The sequence below is a fragment of the Canis lupus genome, chromosome 33 (assembly GCF_048164855.1).
Source record: "Canis lupus baileyi chromosome 33, mCanLup2.hap1, whole genome shotgun sequence".
Taxonomy (NCBI): domain Eukaryota; kingdom Metazoa; phylum Chordata; class Mammalia; order Carnivora; family Canidae; genus Canis; species Canis lupus.
Window position 1 is genome coordinate 32,960,541 of NC_132870.1, and position 23,619 is coordinate 32,984,159.

A 23,619-nucleotide genomic window follows, 5' to 3' on the forward strand; every position below is an offset into this window, starting at 1 on the left:
ATAAAAGCTCTATTTTATAACATATTAGAACTATGTTATATGATTAATTGATTTAAAAAAATTAGTTAGACTACAAAACGGTGAATAGTGCTTAGGAGCTTTTAACACCTAAACAGGAAGTTGTTAATGCCTCAGCTATACCTTGGTGTACTAATTTTGAAAATGTCAAACATTAAATCAAAACCTTTAGTAAACAACATCTAGTTGGCTTATTTAATATTTAATATTATGTAATGTGCTTATAGGTAATAAAAAAGGTAGACTTTAAGAAAACGATGGTTAAAGAATCATAAACAATAATGTGTACATACTTTAAGTGTTTTAACCTGAAACATGTAGATTGGAATTCTTTTGCCAATGATTTAATGTTGGGTGATTGCGTTTTGTTTAAAAGTTTTCCACCATGTGGGGTTTTGCTTTGCTTTTTTTTTTTTTTTTTTTTTGAATAAATGGTATGTCCTGATAGGTATTATTTGTATTTTCTGGTTTGCTATCTTAATTGGAGTCAGAACTTAATGATTCCTTTTCCTTATACCTGGTGTCTGCACTTCCTCACACCTCTTACAGAGGAAAGGAAGCCGAAGCTACAAGATTCATGTACAAGAGGGTCACGTCAACTTTAGAGCTATTTGGTGCTAATGGCTTAAACATTCTAGTTGACAAATAAGCACTAATACCTACTCTTAAAGACACTTGCAAAACAATCTGATCACAGAATTTCTAGAGGTTCCCAAAACCTCCTCCCTAGGTTTTTACACGTGTTTTGGACATATCTGTAATGGAACAGTGGTATTTGTCAGGTATTCATCTTTATTAAGTCCTTGAAAAGCATTCATATTAATTTTCATAAAACAAAAGCTTTCTTGCACTTATAGTTCATTACATAATAGAAGACTTATTTAAATTATGTTACTGTTATAACAAATACAACTGGGATAAAAAATTTGGTAGTAAACATACATGGCTCTTGGTAAACATACAAATTTGTTGGTGGGAGAAGAAGATACACACGCTTTTTTTTTTTTTTTTTAAGAAAGCTTTTTTTTGTTTCAAGTTTTTTTTTTTTTTTTTTAAGATTTTATTTATTTATTCATGAGAGACTCAGAGAGAGAGGCAGAGGGAGAAACAGGCTACCCTCAGGGAGCCTGATGTGGGACTTGATCCTGGGACTCCAGGATCACACCCTGAGCCGAAAGCAGAGCTTAACCGCTGAGCCATCCAGGAGTCCCTTGTTTCAAGTTTCTATTTAAATTTTAGTTAGTTAAAACAGTATAATTGGGTTTCAGGAGTAGAATTTAGTGATTCATGACTTATATATAACACCCAGTGCTCATCATAACAAGCATCTTCTTAAATACTTATCACCCATTTAGCCCATTCCCCATTCACCTCCCCTCCAGCAACCCTCAGTTTGTTCTCTGTAGTTTAGAATCTCTTACCATTTGCCTCTCTTTCTCTCTTTTCCCTTTCCTTATGTTCATCTGTTTTGTTTCTTAAATTCCACATATGAGTGAAACCAAATGGTATTTGTCTTTTACTCACTGACTTATGTTGCTTAGGATAATACACTCCAGCTCCATTCACATCATTGCAAATGGCAAGATTTCTTTCTTTTTAATGGCTGAGTAATATTCCATTGCATATACATATAAATCATATATATGTATATATCTCACCCCTTTTTAATTTTTAATTTTACTAAGTTGGTTGGATTGAATATTGGCTAAAGTTTCTACCTAAACCATCAAGTTTGTTTTCATATAAAATTTTCAACATGTGAAATATAATCTATTGCAATTTTTCAGTTAACCTTATCAGATTTTGGTGACTTTTTTGTGTTGTCAAATGTTTAGGGGTGCAACTTTCTGTTAAGATTTATTCATTATCAAAACTGTTTATTAAGAAAAAAATAAAGCTTCTGAAATCCTAAAATATATAAAAATCCTAAAATATAAATCCTAAAATCCTAAAATATATATCATCCTACAGTACATATTGTTTCTACAATTTATTTGGTGCTTAAAATGCTCATTTGCCAACATTTATTAGTATCTGTTCTTATGCAAATTAGTATAGGTTGGTGGAGAGGTAGAAAAAAAAGTGAAATAAGTTGAACTCTATGAATTCAGATTACTGACCTCTCAACTAAGTGATATTACATTGGGGGAACCAGACTGTATGTTTGTTTTTTTATTTTTATAACTCATCCCTTTTGTGTCATTGTCTTGTCTATACACAGTTTTATTATTTTAAGTCTTTATGGGTCTGTTTCTCTGTTTTGTTGTTTCTGCTGTATGCTAGGCTGTCTTTTATTTTTTTGGCTAATTACTGTTCTTGGAAAATTATTTATGCAAATAATTTGAGGCCAAGGATGAAGGTCACTCCTTCACAGAAGATATATATTTACTTAAGGCCCTGTGGTTAAAAATGATTTGAACATCACTCTAAACCAAGTTCAAGGCTTGAGTTTTGTTGAAACTCCAGGCAATAAAACCCGGCTGTAAATCTGCTGGAGAGCTGGTTATTTATTATTCTACCCATAGCCTAAGACTTTAGATTTTTGAGGTTTCAGATGATTGTAGGGAGGCCCCTCATTAGACCCTGCACCTTATATAGATACTGACATTTGATTTCTACCCCCTTGCTTATGATGTTTTCAAAACAAAAGTTAAAATTTTCTAGGGAAATATACTCAGGAAACAAAAGCAAATTCTCTGCTTGTTTATCTCCCAGTGGTTCCATTTTCCTTCAGAAAATCCTTATTATCATGTAAGCTATTTATTGCTTATAAGAAGTTATTTATATTTTATCCAACATTCCTAGCTTGTTTCAGGGGGAGGGTTGGTCTGAATGACTGGCTTCTATTCACTGGAAACATATGATATATATATATATATATATATATATATATATATATATATATATATATACTTTGTATTTCGGTGATTGATTTGATTTAGAAGTGATAGAAACACTACATTGCCAAAAAGGTTTGATTATGCTGTAGCATTGAAAATGTGGTTTCCAGAGAAAGTTTGATTGAATTTTATGCTTTGGTTTCCATATTTATGGACCATGACTCTGCATGAGTAGGTATAAAATGAAAAGTGCTGGTCATGCCTAAAGCAAGAAACATTGACTGCCTAGCAACAGATTTTATTTATAGGTCAATTAAACAGGGGTTGCAATAAAAAGGATAGCTTATATCTGTTGCTGAAGAAATGAAAATGGTTCATGGAAACTCTTTATCAGTGTATATGTGAGGAGGGCGGGGAGATAGTTAACTAAATGTGGTAGCATCCAGAAGCAGTAATAATCCAGATGTTTATACCTTCATAAATATTACTAACCACTCATGGATACAAGAGTGGCACTTTGTAGCAGTTCAATTTTCTGGTACCAGCAATACAACCACAAGAGGATTGTTTTTTGAATGGCTGTGTTTATTGAAACAACATATTTTATAAGTGTTTTATATTTATTGCTGTATCCACTGCACAAAAGCTCTACTGGGTATAGAATTGATTGTAGGAATTGCCAAAAGTGTTTATTTCCATGCTTTAGTGATAAGGGCATTGGGTTGGAAAACTGGAGATCTGAAACATCTGTCACTGATTTGATGTTTGATCTTCAGCAGATTTGGATATACTCTAAGATTACATTTTACCATCTTTCTATTGTTAATCTTGGAAAATAACGAGATATTTTTGCTAACAATTGGCCAGGAATGCTGAGTAAGAAAGCTATAATCCATGGTCCATAGAAAGTATAGGATTAATATAGCCCAGTCATTAAAAATGCATATTTACTAGCTTTTAAGCCTTACTGACTTATATGCAAATATAAATTATTTCACAAAAATTTAAGATAGACATGGCTTAAATTTGGAGTCATGTAAGGAATAACAATTAAAAATAGTTTTGTCTCAATGCCATATGATTTCACTCATATGTGGAATTTAAGAAACAAAACAAATGAACATAGGGGAAGGGAAGGGAAAATAAAATAATATGAAAACAAAGAAGAGGCAAACCATAAGAGACCCTTAACCATAGAGAGCATACTGAGGGGTTGCTGTAGGAGAGGTGGGTGAGGATATGGGATAAATGAGTGATGGGCATTAAGGAGGGCACTTGTTGGGATGAGCACTGGGTGTTGTATGCTGGTGATGAGTTACTGGATTCTGCTCCTGAAACCAGTGCTGCACTCTAAGTTCAGTAACTTGAATTTAAATAAAAATAAATAAAACAAAATAAAATAAGTACATTATCAGGTAACCATTAAAAAATAGTTTTGTCTCAATCAAGAAAAATTAATCTTTGCCTTTTGTAAATAATCTAATTAAAACATGGTCTATCATATTTCCCAGTAGCACTTCTCATTGACATTATGTAAATGTAAAAATTTCAAGTATTTATCCAACTTCTCTCTCCATTACCAATAAAGTTATTTCTTTTGAGATGCTAAAACCACTAACATATAATTCCTGAATAAAAATATAATTCCTAAAATAAAAATAAAAATAAAAATTTCTTTATGGATAAAGACACAAATCTTGTCTTCAGGGATCTTTAGGACTAACAGGCTTACATCTTAACCACAGTTTAGCGCTTTTTATTTGACCAAAATAAAAGGGCTCAGAAATATGCCCAGAGTTTTCATGAAAAGCTGTTACATACCCAAAAGGCAACTTATATGTGTTTTAAACCAAGACAGTAAACTGTTAGCAGGAGTTAGAGCTTAACTCCAAGGTCTTAATCCCTAATGGACTATGGGGCATTCTGATCCAAGATCAGTAAGTTTTTCAGAATAAAAGTCCATTTATGAGAAGAGAAGAGCCCCGAGAAGACATTTAAAGATATGTAGAAATGGCTTCACACTTGAAGCCAAGCATTTGAAGATTGTGAAGCCACCTTCTATTTGAGATCTGAGTATCTGTAGTTAGAGTGACTGTAGATCGTACACAGTGACTGAGATGGTGTAGAAGTCTGAAAATAATTCACTTACAACAGCTGGATTGTTAAGACTATCATTTTCACTAGTGGATCCCCAGTCCTTCTTGACTGGCTCATATTAGACCCTCAGTTACTGTATTTGATAAAAAGGTGGCACCAGAGATAGAAGCCATGCAGTAATGAGATGACAGGGAGAAAAATTTTAACTGAAACAAAGTGTCTTTAAAAGGCAAATATTAATTTCCGGTCTTTCAATCTAAAATAACATATAGTAAATTAAAAGGACGACAGATTTTAGCCTTGTGAGGCTTTTCCAATTTCTGAATGAACTTATTTCTTTATTTCCTGTCAAAGTGAGCACAGAGAAGGTAAATTTGATTAAGAAGCCTCAGCAAAGGGATTTTTCTGTCAGAAGAGTTTTTTTACAATGTGTAAATCCAAACGCCTTTACAGGAGCTGACTCCAATTTACGCAAGCTAGGCTAATGCATATTCATCTTTTTTCACCTGGGTTCACACCTTGGGGATGAATGAATAGAGCCAGGGATAAGGGTCAGGGGGATGCAGGGAGAAATAGGCTGTGTCTCTCTTTTCCTTGTGGCTATTTTTTTTTTTTTCTTTCTCTGTGCCTTTTCCTTCCCTCTGCTCACTGCAGATGTGGCTGCTGCCAGTAATCCCTTGACCATCCTCACAGTCCTTATAGGGCCACAGTCCATGGTGATAAAATGCTAACTATTTGTGACCTACACTTCATGTGGCTTTATCTTCTTTATGTAAAGCGATCACCAGAGGGAAGCTTTTCGCTTCTTGTGTACTTACCCTTGTTATTAGCTGGAAAGTTTCTACCAAACATCAGAAGTGCTCAGAGCTTGTTTCAGAGGCTTGAAGACAGGGATCTTGAGACCACTTCTCCTTCCTCATCTTAAACTATAGAATATATTTTGACTTGGAACTGGGGTGTCCTTGCTTCCATTCCTCAGGCAGAAGTAGAACTACACCACTTTGATATTCTAATTTTAATCAAATCCTCTCCTCACAAAACTGTTTTCAACAGAAAGTAGGATCTAGTATTCTTAGCAAGCTCTGCTTTATTAATTTTGTGTTGTAAAATTGGCTTTTGGATTTGGTTTCAAGTAAAACAAACTGGAAATGAGGTATCATTATTGTCATTCGTTCTGTTTGCTTTACCTTACCTGACCATTCGAGAGTCTCAGAACACACATGAATCCTCAAATACAAAAAAAACACCATTGAACTTGAGTAGAATGAACTCTTGGCTGATAGCTCAAGTGAGCAGAATCTTTCTTTCTTTCTTTCTTTTTTTTTTCCTGATTAGGTGATGATTTAACTGTCTTTGTGGTGCATCTGCTTCTTTTCCCACTTACCACCCACACTCCATTTGTGGTAGAGTGACAATATATGCTGTTTAATTGCATAGCTGCTTCTCCTGGGTGAGGTTGGGAGAGAGAGTGGGGATTAAGTTGCATATGGCTAGCTCAGTTGTTATTGAACGATGCCCTGACTGATGCCTGATGTCTGCAGAGGATTTTCTTTGGATTCTGATCAATGGAGTGCTGGATTCTGAGAACAGCAAATGGCCATTTTCTCTCTTGTCTTTAAAATGAAGTATGTCCTCTCTGAAGGGCAATCTATGTAGGCTGGCTCTCAAGTTTAAATGTAAACGACACAGTGTTCCTTACTTTGAAGGCAGACACAAGCTTATCCCATTGATGGCCAAGATGCTTTGTGGAAGGAAGCAGCTTTTGTTACAAGTTTAAAATTCAGCCAGTATTATATCTCTGCTGGAAGCTTGATGGGAAGACTACTTTAATGTGGCGCATGTATCCTTTAAATGGCTGGGAGCTCCTGGGACTGGAACCTGGTGCCCTGTCTGTGCAGAGGTCAGTTGGTGAGTGTGCCCTACTCTCTTTCCTCAGAAAGACTGACACTGATTTTTTTTCCCATTCAAACAGAAATCATAGGAAAATTTGAGCAACAAAAATATACAAGAAGATACAGTTTAAAAAATCCTTTCCTCAACAGCTTACTATTGAATAAGTTAGTTGTAGAGAGACATTATCACTGCATGGGAATGTCTAATGTGCCTGGTGCTCCAAAAAGAATTCTACAGGGCCATCCACCTCAGGGGGAAGCAATGTGTTCTATGATTAGAAAAAAGATAAATGAAACATTGTACACTAAGAAAGGACTTGTAGTCGGTTTATTTCACTTAAAAATATTTACAGCCGTCTGAGATTTCCTGTTTTGTGATTTGAGTAGTAGAACCCAGAATGGGTTTTTTTTTTTTGTTGTTGTTGTTTTTGTTTTGTTTTGTTTTTTTTTAGAGTGGGTTCCTTCTCCTGAGGTGGGCCAATTTGAGAGTACTTAAACTTGGCCCTCTTGCCATTGCAAACTGTCCTGGGAAAGCTATCTGGAACAAGTTATTTGCCCTCTAGTGTACTATAAAAACACAGTGACTGCTTCTCTGCATTGCATCTAAGATATAATGAAAATACGTAAGCGAAGTAGTTTAATTATTGTTTTTAAAGATTTGGCAATCACATGCTTTGTGAAATATTTATGTCATTCAAACTAACACCTAACAAAGTAACATCTGATTGATTACCATTTCTTCCAGACAAAGTAATGAAAAAGTTCTCAAACACTGTTGTAGAAAAGGGAAAGCAGAGGCACTTGGCTGGTTCAGTCCCTAGAGCATGCGGCTCTTGATCATGAGCTTGAGCTCCCAGTTGGGCAAAGACTTTATGAAAGAAAGGAAAAAGAAAGAAAGAGGAAAAAGAAAGAAAGAAAGAAAGGGAGAGAGAAAGAGGAGAGAAAAGGAAAGGAAAAGGAAAGAAAAAAGAAAAGAAAAAGGGAGGGAATCTTGGGGACTAAAATGGTTAATCCTGCAAGAGCTTGTTATCAGATTAAAGTTTTAAAAATGTGTAATTTTCCCGGCATTAGAAAACAACATAATTCAATTGATACTGTTCAATTTTATAAGTAGGTCTATCGAGCTCATTAAAGGCTAATGAAATAAACTTGGGTTTTTGTTTGTTTTTGCTTTTTTTAAAAAAAAACAAACAAACAGGAATTCCCCACTTTCTTCCCTAGCTGTGTTTGTGATTTTCCACCTTCCTTTTGGGAAATCCACAGAGGGGAGACTATATTGTGAGACAAGATGAACAGGTGCTAGAGGGACTGGGGAAAAGAGCATTGTTCCTGCAGAAGCCAGAAAGAGTCAGCCTTACTAACAGGGAAACCACTGTGTGTCTGTAGCTCAGCCACATTTTTTTTGGGACACATGTTTTTAAGTTAAAAGGACATCCATGAATCAAAACAGACTAGCTTGGTTGTAAACATTTTAAGAAAGTATTTAGATGAAGAAAAAAGGCCAGATGGTGTTAAGAACACATTGTGCTCCAGTCTCACTGCTTTCCCTGAACCACCTTCACTCCTAATGACTGCTTTGACATCCTCACCACTGATTATCTCGAAGTCCTCACCACTGATTATCTTGAAGTAACTCAGAGGAGAAAAGATTTCAATTATGTTATATCAAGTGGCAGGCAATGACTCACCTAGTTAAGAACATATAGGAATCCTCCCCACATCCACATATTATCTTCCCAGGAAGCTTAAATACCTATGTGTGTTTCCTTGCAAATACGTACAAGATTTTCCAGAGGAGGGAGTTAATAAAAGCTAATTTTATTTATTTCTCTTAAGGAGATGAATTCTCAGCTGTTTATGTCAGAGAGGGCTATGCTTCCCATGCATAAGAAACTAATAGTGCCGGCTGGAAGTTAGTTGACCCGTGAACCGTCACGGTGCCCATGAAGGCTAGCCCCTGCCATGGCAATTATTTTTTCCTTTGACTGACTTTTGGATCAGATTAAGTGCTGGGTTCATCCTGAGTTACCAGGTTGTATCTTCTTCTTTCATTGTGTTTCCCTTTGTGGGTCTATATCCAGGAACATCTAGAAACATTAATCCCACTTTACTTCATCACATTACTTAATGTTACCTTGGTATTTAACAAAAGCTTTTGGTAATTAAATAATGAGTACCTGTGTGCCTGTTAGAATGAGAGAGAGTTGTCTTAGGTGTTGCCGGCCTTCCTGTCACCCTTTCTCAACCTCTGCCCTCCTCTGCCTCTTTTGAGGGCCCCCTCTTTCTCCAGGGGGTGGGGTGGGGGATAACCTGGCTGAGCCCAGATTATGCTGTGTGCTCACTGACAGCTCCTTTCGAGTCCCAGCTTAATGCAGCTCCCTAATGCAGCCTCACGTGGGTCTGTAAATGACACAGTGAGGACCGGGCTACTCCCAGCCCTTCCCAGACTGCTCACCCGTGTATTGCTATAGCGGTGGCCTGGCAAGTACCTCCAACGGTGCTTGTCTTCTCCCAGAATGGCAGCGTTGGTTCTTTTCTAGAAATGAACCTTGGAGGAGGGAAGGGCTGAGATTTAAAAGGCAGGAATTCACGTCATGTGCTACAGCAGAGCTGCCGTAGCAACAGCACTAGCAGCAGCAGCAGCAGCGAGTCATTTAGTGAGACTGCACCATTTTCTTCTCACCCTGCATAGAGGTGTGGTTGGAAGCGGCAATAAACTACCCACCCCCTAGCAGTTGCACAGAGGTGGCCTCTTCCTGGCTCCAGTCGGAAGACACAGACTGTCTGGAGGAGTCCCCAAAGACTGTTCCAATTGGTGATGTGTGTCTAAGGAAGGCTTTTTCAACTAGTAGGATGCTTGCCTGCACTTGCGGCCACCCAACTGCTGAAGAGCTCCAAGTCTAGTGCTCCGCCTTCCCCCGGGACCATTTCCGAGTGTGGGTGCACACCTATGCCTGCGTGTGTGCAGGTGTGCGCTGCTGGGGGGCTTGGCCTGGGACCTTGGTACGTTCTGGTGAATTATGGGTGCTGCAGAGGCTGGAGCAAGATTATGACCTAGCTCCGGGGCGGAGTGGATTATTTTGTGAGTGCTCTGGCTGCCAGCCATTGCCCTGGTGGGGAAAAATCACATCTCCATCTAGCTCTAAAAATCACCTGGCTTGCTGGGGAGTGGAAATTGAGCCGCGGTAACTGCTTCTGCTGATTTTCTCTGCAAAATGGCTCACGCTGCTGCTTCTATTAAAAAAGTTCGAGAGGCTGAACTGGATGAAAAGGAAAAAACCCTTGAGAGGGAGAGGAAAAAACAACGGAAAATCCCCAGGGAACGTATGGAACGGAAAAGAAAGGTATGAGGAGCATCCCTTTAGCCCCTTCCCTCTGAGGCTCCGTGTAGAACCATCCAGCCTCAGAACTGGCAACTTCATTTTTCCTTCCCTCCATCATTCCCCTGCACCATTTCCAAGCTCAGTTTGCAGCCTATAGCTCATGTCCAAATTTGCTGCATTGGGAGGAGATGCCTGAGCAGGGCAAATTTCTTTGCTTTAACCACGCAGAGCCTTCCCTTCGTTTTTCTCAGTTCTGTGTACTCAATCTCAGAGCCAGGTGCTTTATTCCACTAAGTAACTCTCAACACTTGTCATAGTAGAAGGAAAGGGCTGATTTATGGTTGGAAGGTTAAAATATTTTCCCCTTCTTGTTCCTCAGCTTTACTACTAGATCTTTAGCCCTGTGCCTTCTCACTGACTGTGTATTTGTTGTAGATCTCTGATTAAGAATAAACCACAGGTTTTATTTACTCCCCCCACCCCTTCTGAAGGTTGAGACTGTTCTGTGTGAAACTGCACGGAAGAGTATTGGTGCAGTGAGCTGTGTCCCTGCATCTTTAAAATTTTAATTAATTTATTTTCTGGTTTCCATCATTAATCTTATGAATTTATCTTCTGACTATAGCAATTAGGTGAGAAGACCAAGGTTTAAATAAGGAGAAGAAACATTGCTTCCCTTTACATGAAACTATGGAATTGTTCTTTAAAATATTCTTTTCTTTAAAATAAAAATAATCTTGTAACCTGGTAAAACCAAAATAGTCATTTAGCCAGTGGTCTGGTTCTAAAGGGGAAGAAGATCTCTGTATATGCCTTAATTAACAAAGTAGGTCACTGAATAATTTCAGAATGTGATAAATGGCATATTACATTTGCAAAGCATAAAAATAGTGGTTTGTACACAAGCTGTTGTTAAACATAACTCCGGGGTTAGGGATGCACTGCGGATCCAGATGCTCAATAATCCATATGCTCAATGCCTTTTTTTCTCTTCCTCATTCATAGGTATGTTTATCTTTCCATTTTGGGGATGTTATCTTTGCCTCATTTTTGGAAAAACACGTAAGGACCCCACATTAAATTGAGGTCTTACTACAGAGGGACTCATCCCACTTCAGTTTTACTACTTATTTCATCACTAGTTAGCTTAAGTAACTATTATTAGGCAACATAATTAAATAAAATTAGCAGTATATTATAGTTTCCCTTCTGGGGGAAAACTTTAGTATTGCTTGTCTGACCTTTAGAAGGCCTTGTTTCAAGGATGTAGTCCTTCTTTTTTTATAACATCGAAAGTATTGTTGACCATTTTTGTGGGAGTTGGCTTCTTTCTTGACAGCTACTACAGTTCTGTTTCTAATCCTCTAAATGGAACATTGCTACATAAAACAATTTCCTGTGATTATATCTTTTTTATCTTATGTTCTCCAAAACACAAGATTACTTCCTGGTCAGGAGTGTTTGTTCAGCATTCAGTTGTGACCTAGTAACTTTGAATAGCCAGAGTACCATGCATACACTTAGAAAATTTCTCATTCTCACTCTGGATCGTTTCTGTGTATGATTCATTTCCCCCCCTTTCCTATACTTTATTAAAATTGAAAGACTACATCATTAAAATGGAGAAGTGCCAATAGTTGTTGATAATCTCAGTTGCTTGGATGCTGCATTGCTTTAGCTTAAATCCAACACTGTGGGCAAGATCATTGGTTAATAATGCGGTCGTATGACAGGATTATCTGCTCTTCACATCTAAATAATACCATTAAGCTAGAACCAAAGAAAATTAGGAGAATAATGGTATTGCTATTATTTGTTCTTGTTCTTGTCCTCTCTCTTTTTTTGAACATACCTACCCGACCTCTTCCCTTTCTACTGCAGATGTATTTGGTATTATATGAGTATTTACACAGCACAACAAATGTTTGCTAGAAGAGTGGCTGAGATTTTTAGCTGTATCAGATTAAATTTTTAGCCCTCCACACATAGAACTTCTTGAGCTAGTTCTAAAATTTGGTTTGAGAGAGGAAAAATTTACATTATTCTCTAAGGTATGTAGAATTGTAGTTCATAAAGATATGAGAAAAGGATAGTTGCCTATTAGTGGCACTCTGGAACATCATCTTCAGAAAGTAACCTAAAAATTATTATACTTTATTTGCTGTTGCCATTTTATAACCATAAAAAATATATCAGTTGTAGTGATGACTAAAGGTATCACATATATACATTTGTAAAGTATCTTGCTAATAAACCTGGTTATTTGCAAAAGTCAGATGAGACCTGCCCCAATGCAGATAAGAGTCAGCTGTGGAGCTTGAAAAAAATAAGCTGATTTTGAAAAGATTTTTACTGGAGTATAAATTATTAAGTATTAAATCAATTAGGCAGCTTCATATTTGGATCTCATTTTAAGATTCTTTTGTAAACTTGCTGTTGATTAGAAGAATCTTTGCATTATTATTTTGTACTCTATAAAACATTTTGAATAAATTTTAATTACTGTAAACTTGAAACATATTGCATGCTTAGCTATAAGTCCTCTACCAAGTGGTATTTTTTTTAAATATCTCTATTTGTATAGTAGGAAACCTAGTTTCAACTGCATTATAGGCAGACTTTATCTAAGAATAAAAATGTTTAGGCTTCTTCAAGCTATAGTGTAGATAACTAATATTTAAATATAGTATGTACCAAATATATATTGTGTATGTGTCATACTATGATAGAGCTAGAATAAGACTCATCTTAAAGCAAAGGGACCAAGATTAAGATTAGTTGAAGCAAACTAAATTTATTTTCTCAAAAGAGTACATTTTTTTTTATAGGAATAAGGATATTTTTGTTCTGGTTATTAGCTTATGTTAACTTAAGTCACTTCTTTGTATGTCTACTGTCTTATTTCTATATTAGAATCTGAGAATTTTAAGATTTGAGAAGGATACCAAAAGGAATGACCTCTCATAGCTTTTAAGACTTAATTGTAGGAAGTGATTTTAAGTATAATATTTCCTCTACAATCACATACTTTAATTTGGAAAGACATAATTTCACAGAATCTGCCAAAAACAAAACAATCCCATCTGACATAAAGCATATATTTAAATAATCTTTCTCATTTAAACTTATGATAACCAGTTATTTTCAAACAATAGATAGGTTTTCCATTTCTCAGCATGAACAAACCATCCTTCAATTCATCATAGTGTCTACAACACTCACTGGAATCATATCTCAAGAGGCAATTTCTATGACTGGCTCTCAGCATTATACATTTTAAGAAGTTCTTCCTTTTTATTATAATTTATACTATTCAAAAAGCCAGAGTTCATGCTTCCTGTAAAAATTGTAAGATAATAATACTTATTGAGTACCAATATGGCCCTGTATCTGGCACTTTACACACATTGCACTATTTAATCCTGAAACAGGTCTATACATTAGGAATTATTCTCTCCATGTTATAAATAAGGAAACCTAGACTTATGGAACTTACTTAATCATATGCAACTACTATGTGGCAGAATTGGGATTTGAACTTAGGCTCCAAAGTACACTGGGAAAAAGAGTTAATGATTTCTTAGTCTTGTACCTACACTGAATGTAGGGAATAAGTAAATCATTTAATTTGCGAATGCTTCAACTTTGTAATCTTCAAAATACCTTCCTACAACTGAAAGAAATTTAATTACTGTGAGAAGTTAAATATCATGTTTTTTTAAAATTATTTATTTATTCATGAGAGACACAGAGAGATGGAGGCAGAGACATAGGCAGAGGGAGAAGCAGGCTCTATGCAGGGAGCCCGATATGGGACTCCATCTTGGGACTCCATCCTGGGACTCGATCCTGGGACTCGATCCTGGGACTCGATCCTGGGACTCCAGGATCACGCCCTGGGCTGAAGGCAGGCGCTAAACCACTGCGCCACCCACGGATCCCCTAAATATCATGTTTGAGAGGATACTATGAATTTAGGTTTGTGATTCTATCATAACTGCATCAAAATATTTCATGAGATTTCTTGGAAAATCAACTATTAAAATCAACATTTGCTCCTTAGATATAGCAGTTGCTGTCAATGACAGACTTTGATATATTATCATTCTTTGTTGCAATTTTATCAGGCCTTGAAAATGTATTTGAATATTCACAGTTTTTTTAAACTGATACAGAAAGGTGATTCTGCCAGGGATTATGTAGAAAATGAGAGCCAACTTTTTTCGAAGTCCTTTTTTACTGAATTTCATAGAAAAAGTTCTGTTTGGTTCTTTACTTTTATCTTTTATATAGATAATTTTTATCTTGAAGGGAACAAGACTCATCGTTTCTAGGATAACCTTTGGAAACCCATCACCATCCCCTGCCACAACCACCACCATATTCTCCTTGTCCACATGGTTATTAAGTTGATGACAATGAGAATACTTATTCAGTATATATAATATACCTATCAGCAAGTTGTAAGGAGACATGAAAGATGGAGACTTTTTAAAGTTACTAATTAATATACTTTATTAAAATGGAAGAATGTTTTATTTGCAAGTATAGAGAGGAATATATCCTATAACTTTTGAATTGTGTTATAAGAATGAGTTGCAAATAAACATAGAAGATAATGGACAACTGTACTATTTCCTTGGTGTTTTGTCGGTGAACCCTCAGTGTATAGGAGGAAGGTGGTTAGCCCAGTCATCCTTCCTGTCCTTGAGTCTTCCTCCTTAGGCACTCAGCAGTCTGATTCCAAATGGAAGGCCAACTCTGAGAGTAATGATACTTAGCCAAGAACCAAGTACACAAAGATTTCTGGGCACCAAACCAAATATAATGTGATTAAAAATACAATGACAACATAATAATGTGGTCCTGTATAATGTATTACATGCCAAAACTATTCAAAGATGGCAAATCCCAATAACATTTTTTAAAGGGGCAGGGTCAGAGGAGGAGGGAGAGAGAATCTTAAGCAGGCTCCATGCCCAGGCATGGGCCTGAATCGGGGCTTGATCTCACAACCCTGAGATCATGACATGAGCTGAAATCAAGTCAGACACTTAACTGACTGAACCACCCAGGTGCCTCCCCGATAGCAATTTTAGGGCCTACATCAAATTGCCTTTATAGAATTTCTTAAAACCCCTCAATCAATATGTCAGTACTTTCAGAGACTACACTAATATAAGATAGATTGGTGAGATCTTGAGCTTTATCTGGACATTTGCTGTTCTTATGTCCTAATGTCTACTCATAAATAAAAACTTAAATGTTTTGTTGATTTGATTTCCCATTTGAGTCTAAATAAATATGTTCAAGTAAAAATATCTATTTACATGTGGAGGCTTCTATGAAATCATGATTTTTTAAAAACCCACTTTCTTCGTCTTTAACACTCCTTCTATTCCCTTTCTTTGTTCAATTCACAAACCCTGTCTTGGCTATGACAATTATCTTCATATAAGTGATTTATACTCTTAATGGCATTCTTTGCCAACACCATAAGTTTGAGTTTTTATTAGTTTTTAATTGTAAAGAACCTCTTTCAACCATTGAGTGGGTGACAACTAACTTAGGGTTTGTAGCTGTCAAATTTGTGGGATTGTGGCAAAAAATAGTCCCAGTTATATGGCTTGAGATAAGTTTTTAAGAAGACTGTTAAAAGACACACTCTTTTTTTTAATTTTTATTTATTTATGATAGTCACACAGATAGAGAGAGAGAGAGAGAGAGAGAGGCAGAGACACAGGCAGAGGGAGAAGCAGGCTCCATGCACCAGGAGCCTGACATGGGATTCGATCCCGGGTCTCCAGGATCATGCCCTGGGTCAAAGGCAGGCGCCAAACTGCTGCGCCACCCAGGGATCCCAAAAGACACACTCTTAATGTAAGAAAGCTACTATGAATCTGTGTTTACTTTTGGAATCTAAAATCTTTAAATACAACCCGGTATAATTTTTTCTCTTTTGTTACATTAATCTAAGTTTTTATGTTTTTATCTTGAAAAAATCAGAATTAATTCATTGGTGATCTTTATTATGAAACTTTTAATTTTATTAGTTACCCCATTCATCAATAATATTACAGCACATTTTGACATTGTAAAGAATACTGAATATATTGTAGAAGTATTTTAGGAGTGTTGTAGAGTCAGTGAAAAATACAAGGAAGTTAACAATTCCACACACATACTTAATCTTTTTATGGTTTACGTTTTCCAACATGTCACCCTTTTTCATTTGTATTTCTCAAAATAATTTCTTCCTCACAAGGAATACTTACTTTTATTCTCAGTTACAGGGACACTATACATTAAAATAAAGAATAGTATAAGGAAGGCACTTTCCAAATTTTGGAGTTCTCCATGAATTAGGAGGGGACTCATCAGCTATATGAGTGTGACCATTTTAGTGTAGAAATGACTCATGATTTTAAATGTGTACAGCATTGTGGAAAATCTCATCAGAATGATCTAGCTTCATCCCAGTTATAATAAACCAGAATCCTGAGGTAGACTAAAAGGGAAAGGAAGCAAAAATCTATATATTTTTAAAGCTCTCCTGGTGATTCCTACCAGAATTGGAATCTACTGGAATAAATATTTCTGTCCCTCCCCCTCCCCGGCCCCAACTCTTACTTTGTCCCATCTTTGAATTTGTAACAATAACAAATTTACTTTTAATAATCATTATAACTCCAAATTGCCATTGAGAAAATTTTTTCCTTTGCTAATAGAAGGCACCCTGGTAACATTTTGAAAGTTTAATGAGACTAACTGGTCTATATAATAACCAATTAATTCTGAGCATAAAGAGGAAGAACCAAGTGTTTAAGAGATAAATTGTAAAGCTTCATGATCTGTATGAGCATCTCTGCCCAAATGGAGTAATCGTCAGGAATGAGGCTTGTGTGTTTCTGAGTTCCATGTTAACTAAGCTAAAAAAAAGTCAGTTATGCAGGCTAGGTTTTTGAAGGAAGGCCACTAAAATGTGATTTAAAAGTTATGTCTGAAACAGATTTTGCTATTTTGAATAAACTCAAGTAAATGTCCTAGGGATTTAATTGGTAACTTAGCAGTCTTGACGTCCTCAAACCTTTAGAGATGTCAACACTTCTGGAGCTCCTCATGCAAGTCCACAACTACTTTTTATTTCTTGTACTTGACTTTGATAGATTTTCTGTATCTTATAAAAAATCATATACATATGCATGAATGTAGGGGAAGAAGAAGGAATGAGATACTCATAGAAGTATTATCTCCCCTAACTCTTCAGATATTTCCCTTTAATATTTCTAACTCATTAACTTCTTATGGTGTCAGCTTTGTTGGTTTGTTATGTTTTTGGGGTTTTTTTTGCATGAATATTTTACCAACTGCTTTTTCATTCTTTTCCTGGTTGCTCCTTCCGTATCCCCTCACTTTATTAGTAGCTCGCCAGGGAAAACCTTTTTCATTCCCATTAGAACCTCACTGTAATTCAATATAACCTTATTCCAGAGAAGTTCCCTTATTGTATATCATTACTATGATTCTTAGGTAATGGGGAACACCTGAATAGAAAACCATGTATGTAGTATTAAAGAAGAGAAATATCTGGGTATAAAAATCATTATAAATGTATCAACTTAGTCTTTATTTAGTCAGGAATAATAGTGTTATTTCACATTAATAATTTTACATTAATATATATTTCTTGGGATCCCTGGGTGGCGCAGTGGTTTGGCGCCTGCCTTTGGCCCAGGGCGCGATCCTGGAGACCCGGGATCGAATCCCACGTCGGGCTCCCGGTGCATGGAGCCTGCTTCTCCCTCTGCCTATGTCTCTGCCTCTCTCTCTCTCTCTCTCTCTCTCTGTGACTATCATAAAATATATATATATATATTTCTTGGATTTTTATATATTTTGGATAAAGACCTGTTAATTATCAATTTTAACTTACTTATATTCCATCTGTAAAATAATGTGGAAATCGTGGGGCGCCTGGATGTCCCAGTGGGTTAAGCTTCTGACTTTTAGTTTCAGCTCAGGTAGTGATCTCAGATTGTGATCTCAGGGTCATGAGATAGAGCCCCATGTAGGCTTCTGTGCTCTGTGGGGAGTCTGCTCTTTTTTCCTTTATCCTCTCCCTTCGCCTCTCCTCCTGCTTGCACTCATGCATACTAGCCTGTGCACGTGCTCTTCTTCTCATTCTTTCTCAAATAAATAAATAAATCTAAAGAAAAAATAAATCTAAAGAAAGAAAACACAGGCACAGAAGACATAGACTTCTCTTTTTATGTGTCTGTATGGGAGTGATGATGATTTTCTCACATGTCTCTTTCAGGGGAGTTATTTAAGCTCTAGGTTAAATTTTATTTTTATTTTTTATTTTATTTTATTTTTTTTAAAGATTTACCTATTTATTTATTTGTGATAGAGAGAGAGAGAGAGAGGCAGAGGGAGAAGCAGGCCCCATGCCGGGAGCCCGACGCGGGACTCCAGGATCGCGCCCTGGGCCAAAGGCAGGCGCCAAACCGCTGAGCCACCCAGGGATCCCCTCTAGGTTAAATTTTAAAAATTATATTAACATTACAAACATGAACTCTGAGAACCTGCATTAGTTTTCTTATGAATACAAAGATCACATATTACTTTTGCATTTGAAACCAAGTGTAGCTGTTAATACTTTCAGGACATGAAGCATAATTAGAGGTAGATGTAGACTGTAAGGCTATAAAGAATAGGCAACATACCAGAAAGGTATTTACTAACTTAAATGATATTTATACACGATTACCAGACACTTCTAAAGCTTGTAAAGGCAAATTTAGGAGACCCGCGTTTAAATCTATCTACTAACTGTGATGTTAGGTAAACAACTGACTTGACCTTAGTTTTCACAGCTAAAAAAAACGATCAGGACCTGAGATATGTTAGAATTCTTTCTGATATTGTGTGACTGCACCATTTTTAATTGTGTCTTTGCCTCTTTTCATTTTTATAAATGATTGAAGTATTCAGGGGGATCTCCAAGTTTTTCTTTATTTAATAGGGATTTTTTTTTTTTTGAGCTCATACTATGTTCAAGTCATAGTGCCTTCATCCAAGGGATTCTCAGACTACCTGGGGTAAAAGCTACCCATACACATAACAAGAATAAAATGTTATTTGGGCCATTAAGTTGGACTAGAGATTGCCTATTTTTATATATATTATGTAAGTTTTCTTCAATAGGTCTTGTGTTAATAAGTTCTTATCTGGCAGAAGAAATAATAATGGAAGGAAATAGTTCCTGTTGTGGTACTTGAAATTTTCTGGAAGTTGTTAAGGCAGGATATGTATGAAATGAAGTAATCTTATGAAACTGTGTGGTCATTTTTCTTTTGTATTTCAGATACTTATTTCAGTCACTTTGCAGAAAAAAGTTTATTGTGGTACCCTTAGTTTTTATGGATCCTCTGTATACCGATAATACCATGACTTATAAATGCACAAAGGATAAAATCCTTTATCCACCATCATCATGTGTTTTTAATAATTTTATAAAGATATAATAGCTATCATATAGCTGCACTTCAAAGGCAACTATCATATATGATATAATATATGCACTTCAAAGGCAACTATCATATATCACATATGATAGTTGCCTTTGAACTGCAGGATGCTATGATGAGTTGGAGCCCATGTAAACACTTAAACCTCAGCGATTCACAAACCATTCAACTGCACAGCTCAGTGAAAATAAGACACTGCCTGAGTTCTTCCAAGAGTAGAAACTTCCTCCTTATTTACGGTTCCAGCCTCAAACTGGGCCAGAATGCTTAATTAAGCCATGTCACATTCTGATACAACTGAAACCAAAAAAGTGTAAGTGGAACAGGTTACCTGGAAACAGTAGCTCCTTTGAGAATAGAAGTCACTTAGGAAATCAGAAGCTTCTGTTCAGGGTGGTCAACTACAAAACATGGGGCTTCAGTGTGGGCTCTGAGGGACAGGAATCAAAGACTAAGTGTGGGCCGGGGGAGAAAAAAAGACATCTGTGTAAGCATAAATTGTCCTTACTGGGGAGAAGACAGATGACAAAGGACCAAGTGGCAGATGCCAACTCTGTGGCTACAAACATTTTATCAAATTGTATAAGGGCCTTTTATATAACATAAAACACCCATACTCAGTCATTTCACACAAAGTAGACAATATTTCAGGACCTCTGGCTTTTCTTTTTTTTTTTTTTTAAGATTTTATTTATTTATTCATAGAGACACAGAGAGAGAGAGAGAGAGAGAGAGAGGCAGAGACACAGGCAGAGGGAGAAGCAGGCTCCATGCAGGGAGCCTGACGTAGGACTCGATCCAGGGTCTCCAGGATCACGCCCTGGGCTGCAGGCGGCGCTAAACCACTGCGCCACCGGGGCTGCCCACCTCTGGCTTTTCTATTAGAAAATAGCACTGGAGAGAGAAGAATTTGTAATAAGCCAATATGAGAAGTATTTTGCCATGGAAGGACACTTGGTAACAGAGATGTATTCCTTTTTAGTCCCTGCACTTGACTTTCTCACATGATCCTTCTAGATTGTATATTCCATAGTAAGCTGTATAAGAGCTTATGAAACAAGTTAGTCATTCCAATGATCTTTAACATTCTATAAAATTTGATTAATCAAGAAACTCAGATAATTATGCTTTCTAGTTTTGATTATATTTTCCACCTAGGGTCAACCAGAAGCTCCTTCAAGTTATAGTTTGTTTCTCTTCTTTCTTGTGTTGGATAAAAAAAATGATCATGCTTCATTTTCCATCAATCATCTTCTCTATTTCAGATGTGAGTTTGATGTGTATAACACGTGTAACATAATGTAGGATACTGCAGTCCTTTGGATCAAACAATTATTAAATGAACAGCTAGTATGAGCTAAATTTTAGGTTAAGACTGGTCAAGATTTTGGTTGATTTAAAGAATATGTTTTCCTCAAGCAGTTTCTCTTCTAAATAGGTATTTAAGGGGTGCCTGGGTAGCTCAGTCGGTTAAGTGTCTACCTTCAGCTCAGGTCATGATCCCAGAGTCCTGGGATCGAGCCCCACATCTGGGGCCCTGTTCAGCGGGGAGTCTGCTTCTCCCTCTCCCTGTTTTTGCTCTCTCTCTCTCTGTCAAATAAAATCTTTTAAATAAATAGATAATAAATAAATAAATAAATAAATAAATAAATAAATAAATAAATAAATATTTAAGGTTATTGTGAATGGGGATAAAGTAGAGGACACTCCCAGATCGGATATTCTAGCTTTTTATTTTTATAGAGGTTGAGGACTTCAAATTGGGCCTAGGGAAGATAGTTAAGGTTGACTTAAACATGGAGGGAACATCTCAGAGTACACTCATAGGAATTGAATGACATGACCGGGGTGCCAGGGCTGGATAAGAAGAGTTGGTAGATGGAGGGGCAGCCTGGATGGCTCAGCGGTTTGGCGCTGCCTTCAGCCCAGGTTGTGATCTTGCAGACCTGGGATCGAGTCCCGCGTTGGGCTTCCTGCATGGAGCCTGCTTCTCCCTCTGCCTGTGTCTCTGCCTTTCTCTCACTGTGTCTCTCATGAATAAATAAATAGATTCTTAAAAAAAAAAAAAAGAGAGTTGGTAGATGGAAATAATGCTGACTGCACAGAGGAAGGAAGAGGTAACTGAACCTAATAAGGAAAAAAGAAAGAGAAAAGAAAAGAAACAAAACAAAACTATGGAAGATCATATAAGATCATAAGATTATAGGGAGGAAAGTGCAGGTCACCCAGGAGACTGTAAAGTAATCCAAGATATATGAACAGGGCAAGATTAGAAGAGTTGCACAGGAAAATCAGTGGGGAGGGAAATAGGATGGATATTAGCAGTCAACTGGGAATAGTGAAAGAAAAGAGAGTTAAATAAACATGATTTAAGATTACACATTTTAGTGATATTTAAAAGACGGTGGTGTCATTGACAGAAACAGAAAAAGTTCAAGTACAACTCAAGAGGAAAATAAAAATGCATTACTTTATATATGGTGAAACTGAAATGATGGCAAGATGATGTCTGTCATACTTAAATACAGAAAATTTATATATAAAAGGCCAAAAAATAAAAATGTTATCATTCTGGTTTGGTATAGTGGAAGAAGTATGAAATGTAGAGTCAGAATACACTGCTCAGCTCTACCACATTTTGGTGTTCTGATCCTCAAATTGGTTTTCTTTTTTGTCAATCTGGGTTAATAATAATTAACTCTAATAATTAAGAATATATATATCACAGAGTAATTGTAAGGACTAAAATGAAACAATATTTTTGAAATCACTATGCAAAATGATATTATTCATTATTATATTCCTAGGCTTCCCCACTTTTTATGTAAGGAAATATACTTACCAAAGCATTAAAATGTCCATCAAAGCATCAGTATTAACTTATTTCTTCTAATATATGTGTGTGTGTGTGTATATATATATATATATATATGAATGAAATGTATAGAGATGTGTGTTATATTTGTCTGTACATACGCATGTTTCCTAGCTCTGTCCATGGGGAGGGTCTGGCAGCAATGATACCTCAATAGTGATGAGAACATGTCATCCAGATTTTTTCTAAATACCATTTTCCAATGGGAAGAACCAGAAACTTCTTGGGGAAATGGCCAATTCAAGTAAGGAAGTATTCAGGAAATGAATGGGGCATGTCAACTGGAAGGCGCTCCCAACGACCTACTAGAGAGAAATTTGAGCAACAAAATAATAATGGAAGTAAGAAATTATAACTCATAGAATAAAATGAATACCTATGAATTCTTACTAACAGAAATAAATCATTGAATAAATGAATAAATAAGTAGGGAGAAGGAAAAGCTTCTTCTTCTAGTAGTCCACTTAACACATCTGGAAGAAATCATGTAAACTGTAATTGATACAAAGGTCAGCAATCTAGTCTATTTGATAGTTCAGATTACCAAAAGTTCTATTAGTGAATTGTTTTTAACTACAGAATTCAGTAAAACTTAATGATGGTGTCTCAGTCATCACAGAAAGAAAAGTTTAAGAGCCACAATCACCTAGTTTAGAATAGCTTTTGTTCTCTCTTTAACTCCCAGACACGTTCAGAAAAAGAGATTGTTACGATATTTTTAATGATTTATTTTAAAGACATAATGAAATCATAAATGCAAACCAGAATTATTTTGGGTTTTTAAAAAAATGTATTTCTGCAGGGTTTTACATAAATTGCTCTTTTAGGAAATGGAACATGTAAAGAACTTTTGTATAGTATATTGAAGGATATAACCAAAATTATCAGAACAGTATTTTGTTTGTGATAATTTTTTCCAAATATTTGAATTTGGTCTTTATGAAACCCCTGCCTTCACCCTTGACATAGATGATGTTGACACTGATGCAGTGCTTTACTTATTTTTCCATTTTATTACTGAATTCTTTTTTAGTAAAATGGTTA

At 36.2% G+C, this 23,619-nt stretch overlaps 1 protein-coding gene across 17 annotated transcripts in view; it reads left to right on the forward strand.

The window, feature by feature from the left end:
• The window catches only part of ANK2 (ankyrin 2), a 336,881-nt gene that overhangs the window by 63,579 nt on the left and 249,683 nt on the right, over positions 1-23,619 (forward strand). For 2 of the 17 annotated variants that reach the window (XM_072810364.1, XM_072810358.1), the window contains exon 1: positions 9,626-10,191. The exons of 11 other annotated variants lie outside the window; for them this stretch is intronic. In XM_072810364.1, coding sequence (XP_072666465.1) covers positions 10,063-10,191 — 129 coding nt within the window. In that variant the 5' untranslated portion in view covers positions 9,626-10,062. Of the gene's footprint in view, positions 1-9,588; positions 10,192-23,619 lie in introns of those variants that run through there. 4 more of the 17 variants (XM_072810344.1, XM_072810359.1, XM_072810373.1 and 1 more) reach the window with 4 other exon arrangements.